Below are 14780 nucleotides of genomic sequence, written 5' to 3'. Positions count from 1 at the left end.
GAATGCGTTCTTATAATAAGTATTAAATAATGCTAAAATGGGGCATTTTCAATGCCTCACTGCTCCTTAATGAGCGTGGGTACCCCCCTTTTTTTATTTCAAAATTGAAGTTATCCTATGATAAATATTCAGTGGACAATGTTTGAACAAAAATCTATTGTCACTTTTTTTCAGGGGAATTACCTTAATAAGCAAAACAAGAAAGCTTATTAACATAAGACAACAGAAAACGACCGTTTGGTTATAATCCTTGGTAACCCCGAGTGTTCATAGTAATTCATATCCAAAGGAACTGTCTTTTTGACGCCTTACTGCGACACAACTGTTTTGTCGTCTAAATGGCCCAATTAGCAAATTAGCCAATTAGAAGCCTTCTACCAACCCCTATGAAGCGGCCACCTATTAAACGGCCACCCCTATATTAGGTGGCCAGTAATCAAAGTTGCGATGCGGGCTTTTCTGTTGTTTTCACCTCTACTAAGCGGCCAACCCCTTTTAAGCGGCCACTATGCATTTGCCCGAGGGTAGCCGTTTAATAGGGGTTGAACTGTATTCTGCGATATCAGGTTACTGGCCTGATATGGCCTAACCTGCGATCAGGCGTTGTTTTCTTTTTCTGACGAACGGTGGAAGAGGGCAAAAAAGAACACCTGATACATTTCCTTCACGAGTCGCCTGTCGCCCCTTCGTTCCTTACCTATCATCAGCGATGTGATCTTATTACATACTATAAATGTGAGCCAATCAGATTTTACTGAAAACATGTTCCTGAGGCCGGTTGGAAGCGCTCAAGCGACAAAGCGCAATGTACATGATTACTTTCCAGGCAAAAGAAATAGCAAGTTGAAATGTCTCTGTTACCGTCAAGAAACAAAATATGCATTGAAAAATTGGTGGAACATGAGAATCTCTTTTTTATCGGAAGTGTTTAAAAGTCCGGGAATAAACATTAGAACAAATATATTCCTGGGGACTCCTCACAACTGCGTCAACTACACACGTTTCTTCCAAATCATGTCGGATGCACGGCCAAAACTTCTGATCTTCCGGATGCATTCCATTGTGAATAAAATCTTGAAGAGACGAAGTTATAGCCGCTGAAGATCACGGCCTCCAGGCTGAAAATTCGCTTTATACAAGTATATCTATATCCGCGGCCGCCTGGCTTCGTGATCGTGTTTGAAATTTACACCGGAATGGAGATATCCAATCACGTAACCAATCAGAAAGGCGGGCTTAAAGATTCTTTTGTTTTACGACCAATCAGAAAAAGGTCCAGTTTCTGGACTACAGGCAGACGACTCATGAAGTAATTTTATTATATGGCTGTGTCTCACAAAGACTGGGAACTACCGAATTCACGAATTTGATTGGCTGAAATCGATATTGACCGCGGTCTAGATTTTCCCATCTAGACCGGCATCTAGCTAGACCGGTTTCATTTTGCGTTGAAAAAGTAGCAAACTAAAATACAAAAATGTACACCATTTCTTTTATTTTCTTCTCATGGAAGTGCCAAAAAGCTTGATGACAAAAACAAAGTAAAGAGGACGAGCAAATTTCGGCAGGTTTAAGTTAAGCTCATCGCTGTTCGCAAGCAAACTGTCAGCAAACCAGTTACATTAAACGAATTAAAGTTTTCTTCTTTGCCATATAATAAACATCTTATTAACCGAGCTAAGTCGGTCTGTATGGGAGAATCTTGACCTCGGCCGTGTGTACAGACCTCACTGCGTTCGGTCTGTACTCACGACCTCGGTCAAGATTCTCCCATACAGACCTACAGCTCGGTTAATAAGAGCTAAGTATCAGACGTTCTCTTATTCTCCTTCCCCATGCTGGGAAAAACAACGCCAGATCGCAGGCTAGATATGGCCGTTAATGTGGCTGGAGTAGGGAAATACCTAATCGTACCGCATTATAGCCCCGTTTGGTCTCGCCTTGAGTATTTTTGCTCGACTTCGTCTCTCCAAAATACGAGCCATCTCTCGACCAAACTCGCCCGAGATGCCGCCGAAGGTACCGGAAAGGTATCTTTACCCGCGCCATGGCGTCATGTAAATGTCTGTTCTCCTGTTGACTACAAAAATAATAACCCAATGACTGCGTGAGAAAATTGGCGGTTATTGTAAAACTAACCTTTGTCACGGCGTGAATTGTTTTGCGCATTAACGTTGCTCTCTATTATAACGATTTATTCATGTGAAGTTCCTATGACCAAACCATACGTATAGTAACTGTATATTATATCAGCCCCTATGAAAGTTTACACTTCGCAACTTTTCGATGGATACGTCTTGCTTCCCTTTCTTTGAATCGTTTCATTATTGGAATAACAAAGAGAGCAACATATGACTTGACCTTAACACATTAAAAAAACGACAATTAAGAGAATCATAAGCCAAGAAGTGCTCTGTTTATTTAATATCAACTATTCAGCTATTACTTAAACAATCAAACGAATACTGGATAAAATGTACCAAAATGAATACAATCAACTACTGAAGAAAATAATTGTTTTGAAATCGACTTTGAATTCACTGAAAATTTTTCATGTCATGATGTGACAATAGTTGTTAACGAATGCTCTGAATTTTAGCTGGCAAATAAAACAACAAAAGCGCTTATCGGCATCTGTACAATAAAGAGGAAAAACCAGTTAAGAAGAAAACAGCCATAGTCTATGGCTCTGTTCTACCATCAAATCGAGCATCAGAACTGTTGTTTAAATGCCAGGCTAGTATTCCTTAGCGTACAGAGTAGTTCCTCCCACGGTTGTGAAAATAGCTGCTGCTCCTTTTGCGCCAATCCCAGCGGCACCTGCACTCTGAGCTAATGCAAATGCACTTCCAGAAGCCACATATCCTCCGTAAACGGCTGACTGAGTCGCTGCTGCAAGGGATCCCGCGGCAACTCCTGCGGAAGTGAACCCCACTGCCGTGAGAACAGCAGGTGCGGCCACTACTGCAGCAACTTCCGCTACTCTTGCCAAGGCCACATCTGTCCAGCTCCACCCTGTTGAATAAGACAGATAGTATTCGTTCGATACACAGCTCTTTTGGGACAGCTGTCAAGTTTGTGTCAAAATTGAAAATCAGCTGGGAGGTTTATCGTTAAAGAAAATCTAGTGAAGGGAAAAAATCGTGCTTTGGTCCTCTTGTTGATGTCATTGGAAGTATCGGAAAGGTACAGGTATACAAGAGTTTTATGAGCATGTCGACGTTTCAAGAATTCGGGACAGTGTTGAGTAACTAAGAGAGGGCTTACTCAATTACTAGACTAAAGCTGGTTCTTTTACTGATATTAGCTTATTTTTGCGGTAGTCGGAGATGTTATTGGTCATTATGTGCCTCCAAATTTCAGAAAAAAACTGAATAACTTTAAATTCAACGTTGCCATAGTGCAAGCTCAACATGGAATAATTTGTATATGGTGTTTACATGTTGTCTTAGTTGTTTCACAGAGTGGGCAAATTATTTTAGCAAAGTTGATTAACATGTAAAAGCGTTAATTTCGCGGAGAAAAGAAAGTGCTAAAAACAACAGACACTGACTACATGATGGAACAATTAAAGGATCCTGTTTGATCACTGGGATCAAGAACGCCTATACTTGGTCATACTAATGTAAATCATATCACGGTCTTTCCTTCGGATAGTAATCATAAGCGTATCCTAACAAGGGGCTGAACTGAAATAAATATGTGGCAAATTCTTCCAAGTTATGCGTAAATTTTCATTCAAAGCCTAACTGATATACTGAAGTAGATAAGAGGTAACACAACACCTTTGATATTCGAACTGTAGTGAACATATCACATCTCGTACATCTTTGCATCCATAATGAATGATTTCTCGGAAACTGAGCACTGAGATTCCACGAAAACGCAGTGTTGCAGAACTTTACATTGCAAATCTGGTGCTCAGAATTGTATGTTTTTCTTATCCTGCAGACATTACTAGACTAAAGTTGATTCTTTTATTGATACTATCTAATTTTTGCGTTAGTCAGAGATGTTCTCGGTCATTACCTGCCTCCAAATTTCAGAAAACAAATTGCAACAACTGCACATTCAGCGTTGCCATAGAGCAAACTCTACATGGACTAATTTGCTACACAAAATAGGAAAACAGATGTCGAAAAGCTCTTAAGACCTCAAATATATCAACAACAGAATTTTAGGATTAAGGAGGAATATAGACTAAAACATCCAAACGTTCCTTTGCAGGCACAGCAGTGAGTTGAGTTTGGCTGTAGAGGTAGTTGTCTGCCGCTTCACTGAATTTGCACTGTCGTAGTCGGAATTAAATGTTATGATGCACTAACCTTTGACTTGTACTGGAGACATGCTTCCCAGCAACAGAACGAAACAGACGAACGATGTCTTATTCATTTTTTTCCAAAACTTTACTGGTGTTTAGTTTGGCTACAATCACTCAGCGCTCGGTTGATGCTGTTTACTATTGGCGTCGCTGGTTAGTTTCTGTGAGTCGGCGGCTTGGTCACTGCTAAGATTTACAATTTGGCAACATCCCATTGGCCAAATTCTGTGGCATGTTGATTATTCATCCAATCACAATACCCATACCATTGATCCCGGACGTCCATTGAAATGGCTCTTTTTTCAGGCTATTTCACGCTGCATCCTGTGTTTCGTCCATTACACTGGACTGGACTGGACTGGACTAAACTGGACTAAACTGGACTAGACTGGACTAGACTGGACTGGACTGGACTGGACTTGTAAAATGAGTACTTGTAAAACGAGGACTTGTAAGACGCAAACTAGTAAAACGCAGACCAGTAAAACGAGGACTAGTAAAACGCAGACTTGTAAAACGGGGACTTGTAAGAGGCGGACTAGTGAAACGAGAACTAGTACAACGCGGACTTGTAAAACGGCGACTAGTAAAACACGGACTAGTAAAACGCGGACTAGTAAAACGCGGACTTGTAAAACGTGGACTAGTAAAACGCAGACTTGTAAAACGGGGACTTGTAAGAGGCGGACTAGTGAAACGAGGACTAGTACAACGCGGACTTGTAAAACGGCGACTAGTAAAACACGGACTAGTAAAACGCGGACTAGTAAAACGCGGACTTGTAAAACGTGGACTTGTAAAACGCGGACTAGTTAAACGCGGACTAGTGAAACTAGGACTAGTACAGCGCGGACTTGTAAAACGGGGACTAGTACAACACGGACTAGTAAAACGTGGACTAGTAAAACGCGGACTTGTAAAACGCGGACTGGTAAAACGAGTACTTGTAAAACGCGGACTTGTAAAACGGGGACTAGTTAAACGCGGAATAGTGAAACGAGGACTAGTACAACGCACACTTGTAAAACGGTGACTAGTAAAACGCGGACTAGTAAAACGCGGACTTGTAAAATGCCGACTTGTAAAACGTGGACTAGTAAAACGCAGACTGGTAAAACATGGACTTGTGAAACGCGGACTTGCAAAGCTCTGCTTCTATTCTCACTTCATCTTCACTCCGTTTAAACTCCAGAAATTAAGATGGAGGTCTTGGCTTTTTAGCGAGAGATGATAGCTTGAAACAAGCCGCCATCTTCGCGTGGCAATTACAAATGAAAATGTTTCCGAATTTTGGCGCGATTTTGGTGATCGAAGGTCAACAAACTCTTTTCCGTCTCGTAGTTTGCTAACCATACAGTTCCCTTTTCTAAATTTACGATAACATACCCAGCACAGCTTTGCTCTTGAGCTGGAAAAGAAAGCTGTTGAAATTATTGCTGAAATGCAATTGTTCCTTTCTCAGAATGAAAGCAAAGGTTAAGCCTCCTCACGTGACACCTTGCGTGACGGAAAGCATGATCTTCGAAGGTCTAGTGTGACTGCAATCTGTAAGATCATGACACCATATGATAACCATGTTCCTGTTGACTTTTTATTTCAGATGTTTCTGATTCTCTTGTTAAGAATAATTTGAATAATTTGAAGTTCTTCGGGTGAGAGATGATCGTTCCAATCGATAACTGTAGCTGGAAAAGAAAGCGGTTGAAATTGTTACTAAAAGGAACGCAAACGACGGAAAAAATACGGGAAACAAAAATATTGTTAGAAAAATATTTTTGGCTGTCCACATTAAGTTTAGAATTTGAAGTTTTTAATGCAGCCAAATTAATTGTAATTTATTTAATAGAACGCAAGATTTGTTTGCATGGAATGGATGTATTGTTACTTGGTGGCTCTAAGTATGTTAGACAGTTGATTAGTATTTGAAGTTCTTTGGATGAGAGATGTTCGTTCAAATTAAGACAATTAATGCGGAATTCGACTTACCAATTCGTTGTCCTAGTCTGCGTTTTACAAGTCCTCGTTTTACGAGTCCTCGTTTTACTAGTCCGCGTTTTACTATTCCAGTCCAGTTCAGTCAAGTCCGCGAAATACAGTATGTGTTTCAGGCACCGTTGGTTTCATCCATGTGATTAAAAAAAAAGCGAACACATGATGACATCTCTTGGCGCGGATGGCCAAAGTCTGCAGCACAGCGGTTGCAAATTCCTCAAATGTACCAAGTTCGAGGCAAGATCTTATCCATGCGATGGATATTGCATCTATTGAACACTTCTCTGTAACATATCTTGAATTGCATCTTGCTAGAAATTGCCAAACTCAACAAACTTGCAAACAAACTGTGAAGCAACTCCCCCGAGGGCAGAGATTCACTTATCACACGATCAGGAAATCGTCATCACGTGATCCCTTTTTTGAATCACGTGAATGAAACTAACGGTGCGTCCGGGATCAATGGTAGTTGCCCCTTGGATGGGGATTGTGTCGATTTTTTGTCCATTTCTTGAGAACCCTAGGCCTAATTGCTTTTCCGAAAATCATTAGCTTGCCTTTTTTGGTACCTAAAACACCCTAAAACGACATTTTATCAAACCGAAAACAACAGACATTAAATCTGTCATATCACGACAGTTCAAGGTGACAATTTTCGTAATAAAATCGGAGGGGATTAGAGGCCGTGCGAACAAACATTTTACAACAACGATCGGTCTGGTGCCCTGTTGAATGTAAAAGCAACCGGCCTTAAATTACTATACTTGAAAGTAGTTTTCTTCTTTGTCCTCTGAGTTTTGTTTAAAGTCTTGGCACAAGACAAATCTCAGTACCAATAAACTAACCAAATTACACCAAGGAAAATGATTTGCTCGATTTTTATTCTCTCGTTAAGGTTTTATCAGAAAACTCACTAGCTCCTTGCGCTCATTCGTTCGTTTTCTGATACTACTCAACTCGTAACTAAAACAGTGCGTGTGCATTTTCCATGGAGTAATCATCCGCTCCATTAAAATCGAACTGCCATTCAGAAGTTATGTTCACGCTCCCAGAGCTGAATTTTACGGCGGACTGAGCGAAACTGCAGTCGTGTTCTCTTTACAATCCAGCCGAAATAGTTCCGGATTTTTTTGTCTAACACCCTGTGCTACTCAAAAATCCGAATTGGTAACAATTTCATGAAAAAATATCAATTTTTTCGTTTCCAACAATATTAAATATAAATTAAAAAAATTCCCAGTCTCCATCGCGTCTTTTCCTGACTTTAGTCTGCTGTTTTTCACCTGCCGAAGCAAGAACGTCCAGGGGGTAGAAAATCGATAATCGGTGGGAGAAAGGACTGATCAATCGTTTTGTTAAAAATGTAGCTTTAAAATAGTGCATTGACTCGCAAGTATCAAACGATCGTATACATTAATCATTCCACCACATTTATTTTGCTATTGTTTAGATTGATTGATTGATTGATTTTGACCATAACCCTAAGTGGGTATAGGGCCAGATATTCCCCTTCGCCATGTCAGACGGTCACGAGCAGCCACTGTTGCCTCGCTCCATGAGCCAAAACCCAATGCTGTTCTTTCTTTTTCCGCGGTTCTCCGCCAAGTCTCTTTTGGTCTGCCACGACTTCGTCTTCCCTCTGGGGCCCATGTTAATGCTGTCTTGGGATGTTTATTTGGATCCATTCTGAGAACGTGGCCGATGAACTTCCAGCGCCGCCGGAAGATTTGCTCACTGATGGTACTGCTGTTAGCCCGCTTTCGAATCTCCTCATTTGATATTTTCACAGGCCAATAGATCTTCATAAGCCTTCTCAGACTTTTATGTAGAAATACGTTTAGCTTGCTCGCATCTCTTTTAGCCATGCGCCATGTTTCTCAACCGTATAACAGACTAGCTGTAACGTTGGACTTAAAGATCTTCAGCTTAGTTTTCAATTTCAGTTGACTGCTCTTCCATATGTTCCTAAGCTTGCTGAATGCTGCTCTGGCTTTTCCAAGTTTGCTTTTGATGTCTTCATCTGAGCCCCCCTCCTGGGTCACTGTTCCTCCTAGATAAACAAATTTTGACACCGTTTCCAGTTCTTTTCCATCGACCTGGACCTTTCTGCCTGCGGTGTTGTTCCAGCACATCATCATGGTCTTTGCTGTGTTTATCTTGAGGCCCGTCATTTTTGCATAACGTCCCAGGTTACTGACTTTAGTCTGGATATGACTTCTACTGCTAGAGATCAGGGCTAGGTCGTCAGCAAAGTCAAGATCTTCTAGGAAGTTGTTGAACTTCCATCTGATGCCTGTGTTCCCGTGTTTGGTGGTCTTTCTCATAACCCAGTCCACAACAAGCAGGAAAAGAAACCCAGTCATACAACAACCCTGTTTAACTCCGGTTTTGATTATGATTATGATTCTGCCCAGAACTTTTACTGCAACCACCATAAGCACTATGCCTCTCCAATTGTTGCATTCGGTGAGATCGCCTTTCTTTGGTAGTTTCACTATCAATCCCCGTTGCCAGTCCTCCGGTATTTGTTCTTGCTCCCACACCTTATGCAAGAAGTGGTGTAAGACAACCACAGTCATTCTTGTCTTTCTTGAGCTGTTTCTTCACCTCCTTGTTTTTGGTTGAATATGCATTTCTGAGCTGCTCCCTGATCCTTTCTGATCTGGTGGAATCCATCTTCCTTTTCAACTCTCTCCTGTCATCTATTTTCTTCCAGCTTTCAGCACTGATCCATGATTTGTTTGACCTTGACTGAAACCCCAGAACCTTTTCAGCTGTTTTTTGGTAAGTTTGCTTGGTTTTCTTCCAGTTATTTTCCACATCTTGAGCATGATCATCACGGTCATTGGCCTCATCATCTGCCAGACAGCTAAATCTGTTCCGAAGTTCAATTTTAAAACTCTGCGCCACCTCAGGCACTTTGAGCTCGGCGGTGTTGTACCTCCTTAATCCGTTTTTGGTCTTCTCAACTCTATACAGCCGCAACTTGATCTTTGCGATGACTAGGTGGTGATCGCTGTTGACATCGGCTCCACAAAATGCACGGGTGTCTAGTACTGACCTTCTAAACTTTCCACACACGACCACATGATCGATCTGGTTCTGGGTGCGGACGTCTGGTGATACCCACGTGTGCTTGTGGATATCCTTATGGGGAAACAAAGTGGTTGTGATGACCATATTGTTGCTTGCGCACAGTTCGACGAAGCGTTGCCCATTTTCTGACCTCTCCCCATACAGTCCGTGGTGGCCCACCACTCCTTCTTCACCATCTTGTTGATCTCTAACCTTAGCATTCCAATCCCCCATCAGGATCACTATATCATGTTTTGGGATTTTGTCAAGGACTTTTTGCACCTGCTCGTAGAAGACATCTTTTGCCTTTTCTTCCGCGTTGTTTGTGGGAGCATACACTTGGACAATGCTAGTTCTGATATAACGCGAGTTGAACCGTGCCGTGATAATTCGATCATTCACAGGTGACCAAGAAATTAAACAGCTGGCTGCCTTCCTACTCAAAAACATGGCTACACCGCTCAGGTGTGCATCATCGTCCCTTCCAGAGTACAGCAACGTTTCGCCTGTTTGTACCCTCATCTGTCCAAAACCAGCCCATCTGCATTCACTGATTCCCAGTACATTGATATCATATTTCCTCATCTCTCTTGCTACAACTGCGGTTTTCCCTATTCGGTACATCGTTCGGACGTTCCACGTTCCTATCTTCATAATAGATTTGTGTGTAGCCAACGACTGTATCGGAGAACAGGCTTCCTTTCGGCTTACACCCGTTCCCGTCATCAACTCATCCTCCCATGTGATAAAATTGTCATTTGGAGTTAGGCAAGTAGTTGTGCTGTTCCCCATGTAACATTGCTTGTTAGAATTTCCAGTTTCCGTAATCGATAATTTTTTACGGGATGGGGAGATTGGCCCCATGCCCAACCCCCAACCTGTAGGGCCTGGGTTTTCTGTCAGGGTGTCCTTCCCTTAGCCACAGTATCCCGTTATTTGAAAGGCGCCGGATACCCGCCTTTTGCCGTTGTCGCTCAGCTGCAGTAGAACTGCATTTCTGGGGTTATGACGAGGACATGCGACAGCCGAATTGGTGGCAGAGCCTTTGGTACGGTGGGTATTTCCTGGCATTTTCGAAGTACACCTGGTGCCCCCAGCGCACTCCACCAGGGCCCCTTACCACCCTTTAACCCCGCTATTGTTTAGAGCCCTTTTAAATTTTCCCTGAAAATACGTACGAACTAAGAAAACAATGCAACACTGTTTTCTTTTAATTTTCACGTACCCTCCGCTAATCAACTCTTCTCCCTCGTCGGAATGGACGTTAAGGCGATTTGTTGAATTCTCGCGCTTTATATGTTTGTGCTAATTTTACGCCGGCTTTCACTTGTGAAATAAGCATGACACTGGTGAAATAATCACAAGCGCAAGTTCAAGAAAAATGTTTCTTTTTTTTTTGCTTTTTCTTGTGCTTACTTCATCCCGGTGCACAGTAGCGTTTTCTTGTGCTTATGCTTGTGCTAACACTTGTGCTTATCTCATAAGTGCGAACCAGGTGCAAAGCTTCTTTTAAAGTAAGCTTATTTTTCTGATGCGTCTGTCCTCAATAAAATCAGCAGCTCTTAGAGCCGGCCGACTCCTATTGTCACAGCTGCCAAGAAAGCTGGCACACAAGCTACAGCAGTGTCGAAGCAGTGTGCGCTTCCACTGTGCTTGACATAACAACTGACGTGATATTTTTCAATAAGCGAAAACAATAAAGCTTAGCAAAAGACTGGAGAAGACGAACGTCTCGTTAAACTACTTGGTAACCGTGTGTGTTCAAAGTATTTCGTATCTTAAGGGTCTCTTTTTTACCCCTTGCTGAGACGCAAATTCGCTGGAGCCAAATTCGTAAATTAGCCAATCAAAAGCCTTGTGCCTTACTGTTGTGCGATATCAAGTACGTTACTGGTCTGATATGGCCGGATTTTAACAAGGCTAAATTTGGATACGGTAAATACCTAATCGTATCCTTTTTGTAAGCTTGATGGCAGTTCAGTCTCTTTTGGTCTCGTCATGGATATTTTGGCTGGACTTCGTCTACTCAAAAGACGAGCCATCAAACTCGCCTGATATGCCCCCCTGAAAGCTAAGGAAAAGGAACCTTGTACCCGCGCGATGGCGTCAGCTAAGTGTCTCTACCCCAATTGACTACAAAAATAACCCAACGACTGCGCGAGAAATTTGGCGGTTATTGCAAAAATTAATTGTTGTGAAAACTTAGCGCCAATCCCAGCGGCACCTGCACTCTGAGCTAATGCAAATGCACTTCTAGAAGCCACACAACCTAAGTGGATGGTGGACTGGGTCTTTGCTACAATATATAACTACCATAGTAAATCCGGTGGAAGTGAATGCTACTGCTGTGAGATAAATGGCTCCCAATGGCATCCAGGAACAGAGAGATATCAAAATAACGCAATAAAAACATGAGGTAGGTGACATTCATTGAAATTATTTCTTACACGTAGCATTGAGAGCAATTTTGAAAGCATTTTCATGCATTGCCTTAAAAACCGCTAAAACTGTAACGTAATAACCAACAGCATAATGTCACGTATTAATTGTATTTAAAAGGACAGTGTCATGAGCTGCGCATGTGTAAAGTTGCTTTTTCATATCGGCTAAAATATTTGTTTTTAGAGGGGATTTTTAACGTAATGTGTCATTTTTTAGCTAAGGGAAAGCAGATGTGTCAAAACTAAGTTATTTTGACGTCTGCGTGACCTTTTGAAGGAACTTATAACTCGTGCCGCGTTTCCGGCCTGTCGGGTCGCAGCCTGTGGTAAATATCATTATCTTTTTTATATTTACACTACCACTTTCTAATTTATTTTTCAGTATGATTCGCACAAATTTAAAACCTATCATAGTTTTGCTCCTTTTCAATAATCTCGCAAAATTTGTGAGAGCATTCTGCTAGTGGAAGGAAGTGCGGGCTCATTTTTCGGACCAGCGGTTGGTGTAGCTCTGGGCAAGGAGCTCTGGGTACCGAGTTCTTTTTCTGGTGCTCGTTTTAACGGTTTCAGAAGTACAGCAGTGTACGTAGTGTGAAGTCAAAGCGCGCCTCTTTTATGGGCAGGAATAGTCTAGAGGGATCTTCTTACTACGATCTCAGAACAGTGCAGCTTATTTTGTCCATATCTCGAGTTTCACAGAGTGAACAGGATGTAGTCATCCGCCATTTTAGAAGTTTACATAATTTTTTGGGGGGCGGCGTACTTGGCGTACTCTTGGCTAGTTGCATGGTGGCAACCGAGTTACGTTGATGATGTAGAAAGTCTTTGTTGGTAATTTAGTGTGCGTAGATTTTCTCGGTTTACTTAGTAGTAGCTCATTTGTAGGTGTACATTTATATTTAGGTTTACGAGAGTGTACGTCTATAGCAGTATTAATAGGGTCGTACATGCACTTGTGCATATATGGGTATTTGGTCAACTTTCTCTAACTTTACATACTGTGAAAGTTTAGAATGGTTTATATTTCCCCTATATTTTATTATGGAGATTATAACATTTTTACATATTGTAGTAAAAAAGTCACAAACTCACTTCAGTTAACATTCTGTCAAAGGTCTCAATAATTATTGTTAGTTTTTGCCAATTGCTGAGGCTCATAAATATAAATCAATGTTGTCCAGATTTGTTTGAATTGACTTAATATCCATTAAAAAAACACTATTAGTAATTGTTTGAGCATCTACCCTAATTAAGCACCATGCCCAAAATAACAGCAAAACATATTGAGACATGTAATTACTAGCCTCGAATAGAGTGGTTAACCCTGAAATGAACACAGCGAGTACTGTATATTTTCTCTGAAGATGCCACCTCACACTCCTGTGGTGCTTTTACTGTCTGTTAGGTAACTTACTGAATAATTCAAAGCAGGACCCGTATCAACATGTTTGTTTATCCCCTTATCTTAACAAGATTACGTGTATTTCTTATTTCTCATTTTATGCAATTACTGTAAATTAAGATTGAGTGAATGTTCATCACATCTGTGTCAAGTTAACAAATAGGTGCTGTGTTTTTGTTGAGCAATAGGTCATTTTACAGTTGTGTGCTCAGTTGCCTGGCCTATGAATGCAAACTGAGTGCGACTTTGATTTGATGCAAAGCAATCTACTTTTCCCATTTAAATGCAAACTAGTTTGCATTAGAACAATGATTTTCACAACAAAAGCGGTGAGGTCTGTATCAAAATAAGGTCACCTCCAACCTTGCTGTCATTGAAAAGCCAGGTAACGAAGCAGACAAATATAATGTCGCTAAGCAGATTTTATTTCACAACAGCGTAGACTTTATTGGATATCTTCGTCAGGCTTAAAGAGGTTTTTTAAGTCTTCCAAGTGTCTTCAAGGTCTTACAAGTCTTTTTCCAGTGAAGTTGGCATAAGGTACAAGTGAAGTTGGTATGTTACCAGTGAAGTGGGTATAAGTTGCACTCATATTTGTGTCAGAGAAACCTAATTCAGAAAAACTAACTAAATCAAATATATTTGTTGTGCACAAAAGGTGACCTCAGCTGCTCGAATTGCCATCATCATATCTTGGTATGTTTACTTTCTATGCAAAGGAATGTTTAAAAAAGAAAGTAAACAGACAGAAAGCTAACTGTGATCTTGGTGTAGGTCCTGATGAAAAGTGAATTAGGTTTTAGACTGACAGAGCATAAAAATTTGAGTTTAAACTCGCGGATTGAGAGCAAAGGACCTCGAAGGTGTTAGAAACGTAGAGGTTAGCAAGATTTTTATAAGTTTCAGAAAACTCCTCCTTATGCACAAATGTGTGACCTTGATTCAACCTAATGTAAATTTTTATCTTTAAGGATGTTACTTCTCAGGAGGCACGCCAGCTGAAATCACGTTTTCGGATGTAATTTTAGCTAATGTGTGTTTCCTAAATGAAAGTAACGTAAATGCCAATGGAAATAGAGTTCGTTGAAGTTTGATTGTTTGTCTTGATTCACAGATTAAAGTAAACCTCAATAAACATGGAAGAAATACGTGTTTGTAGAATATGTCCAGCTGAATCGTTTCTCAAAATTTACCCATAAGATTGAAGTTAAGCGTAGGCCGTCCAAAGACATAACAAAATCCTTAACTAAACTTCAAATAATCCAAATTCCAGAACATTCATATGAACAGTTCTAACATAGTTCTGGTGCTGTGAAATCTTTTGTAAGCCAAAAAAAAGAAAAGCTGTTGAAACACAGTTAGCTACGATAAAAGCACAAAACTCTCATAGTCTAGATAAGAGTATCTGAGTAAACATTAACAATTATCTAAAAGTAAATAAACCACAAACGAGTTTCCTTCAAAAGCTATTAGCATCTTTTTCGATGTTTTCTTTTCGTTTAACCTTTGATTGTCGGTGCAATAAACATAGAACGGAGCTCCGAACTTT

The 14780-nt window shown here is 40.9% G+C and overlaps 2 protein-coding genes across 2 annotated transcripts in view; both read right to left on the bottom strand.

The window, feature by feature from the left end:
- The window catches only part of LOC145483474 (uncharacterized), a 60153-nt gene extending 54805 nt beyond the window's left edge, over positions 1 to 5348 (bottom strand). The window contains exon 1 of the mRNA XM_081461980.1: positions 4406 to 5348. The gene's annotated coding sequence lies outside the window, so the exon portion shown is untranslated. The remainder of the gene's footprint in view (positions 1 to 4405) is intronic.
- LOC145483472 (uncharacterized) lies at positions 2485 to 4462 on the bottom strand. The gene is made up of 2 exons (XM_081461979.1): positions 4326 to 4462; positions 2485 to 3015 (listed from the first exon to the last, which is right to left on the bottom strand). The coding sequence occupies exons 1-2, from the start codon at positions 4390 to 4392 to the stop codon at positions 2738 to 2740; spliced, it is 345 nt and encodes a 114-aa protein (XP_081318105.1). The 5' UTR covers positions 4393 to 4462; the 3' UTR covers positions 2485 to 2737.
- Positions 5349 to 14780: the final 9432 nt, after the last annotated feature.

The sequence above is a fragment of the Orbicella franksi genome, chromosome 4 (assembly GCF_964199315.1).
Source record: "Orbicella franksi chromosome 4, jaOrbFran1.1, whole genome shotgun sequence".
NCBI classification, from domain to species: Eukaryota; Metazoa; Cnidaria; class Anthozoa; order Scleractinia; family Merulinidae; genus Orbicella; species Orbicella franksi.
Note: the sequence above shows the minus strand (reverse complement) of the source record. Positions and strands in the feature narration are given on the sequence as shown.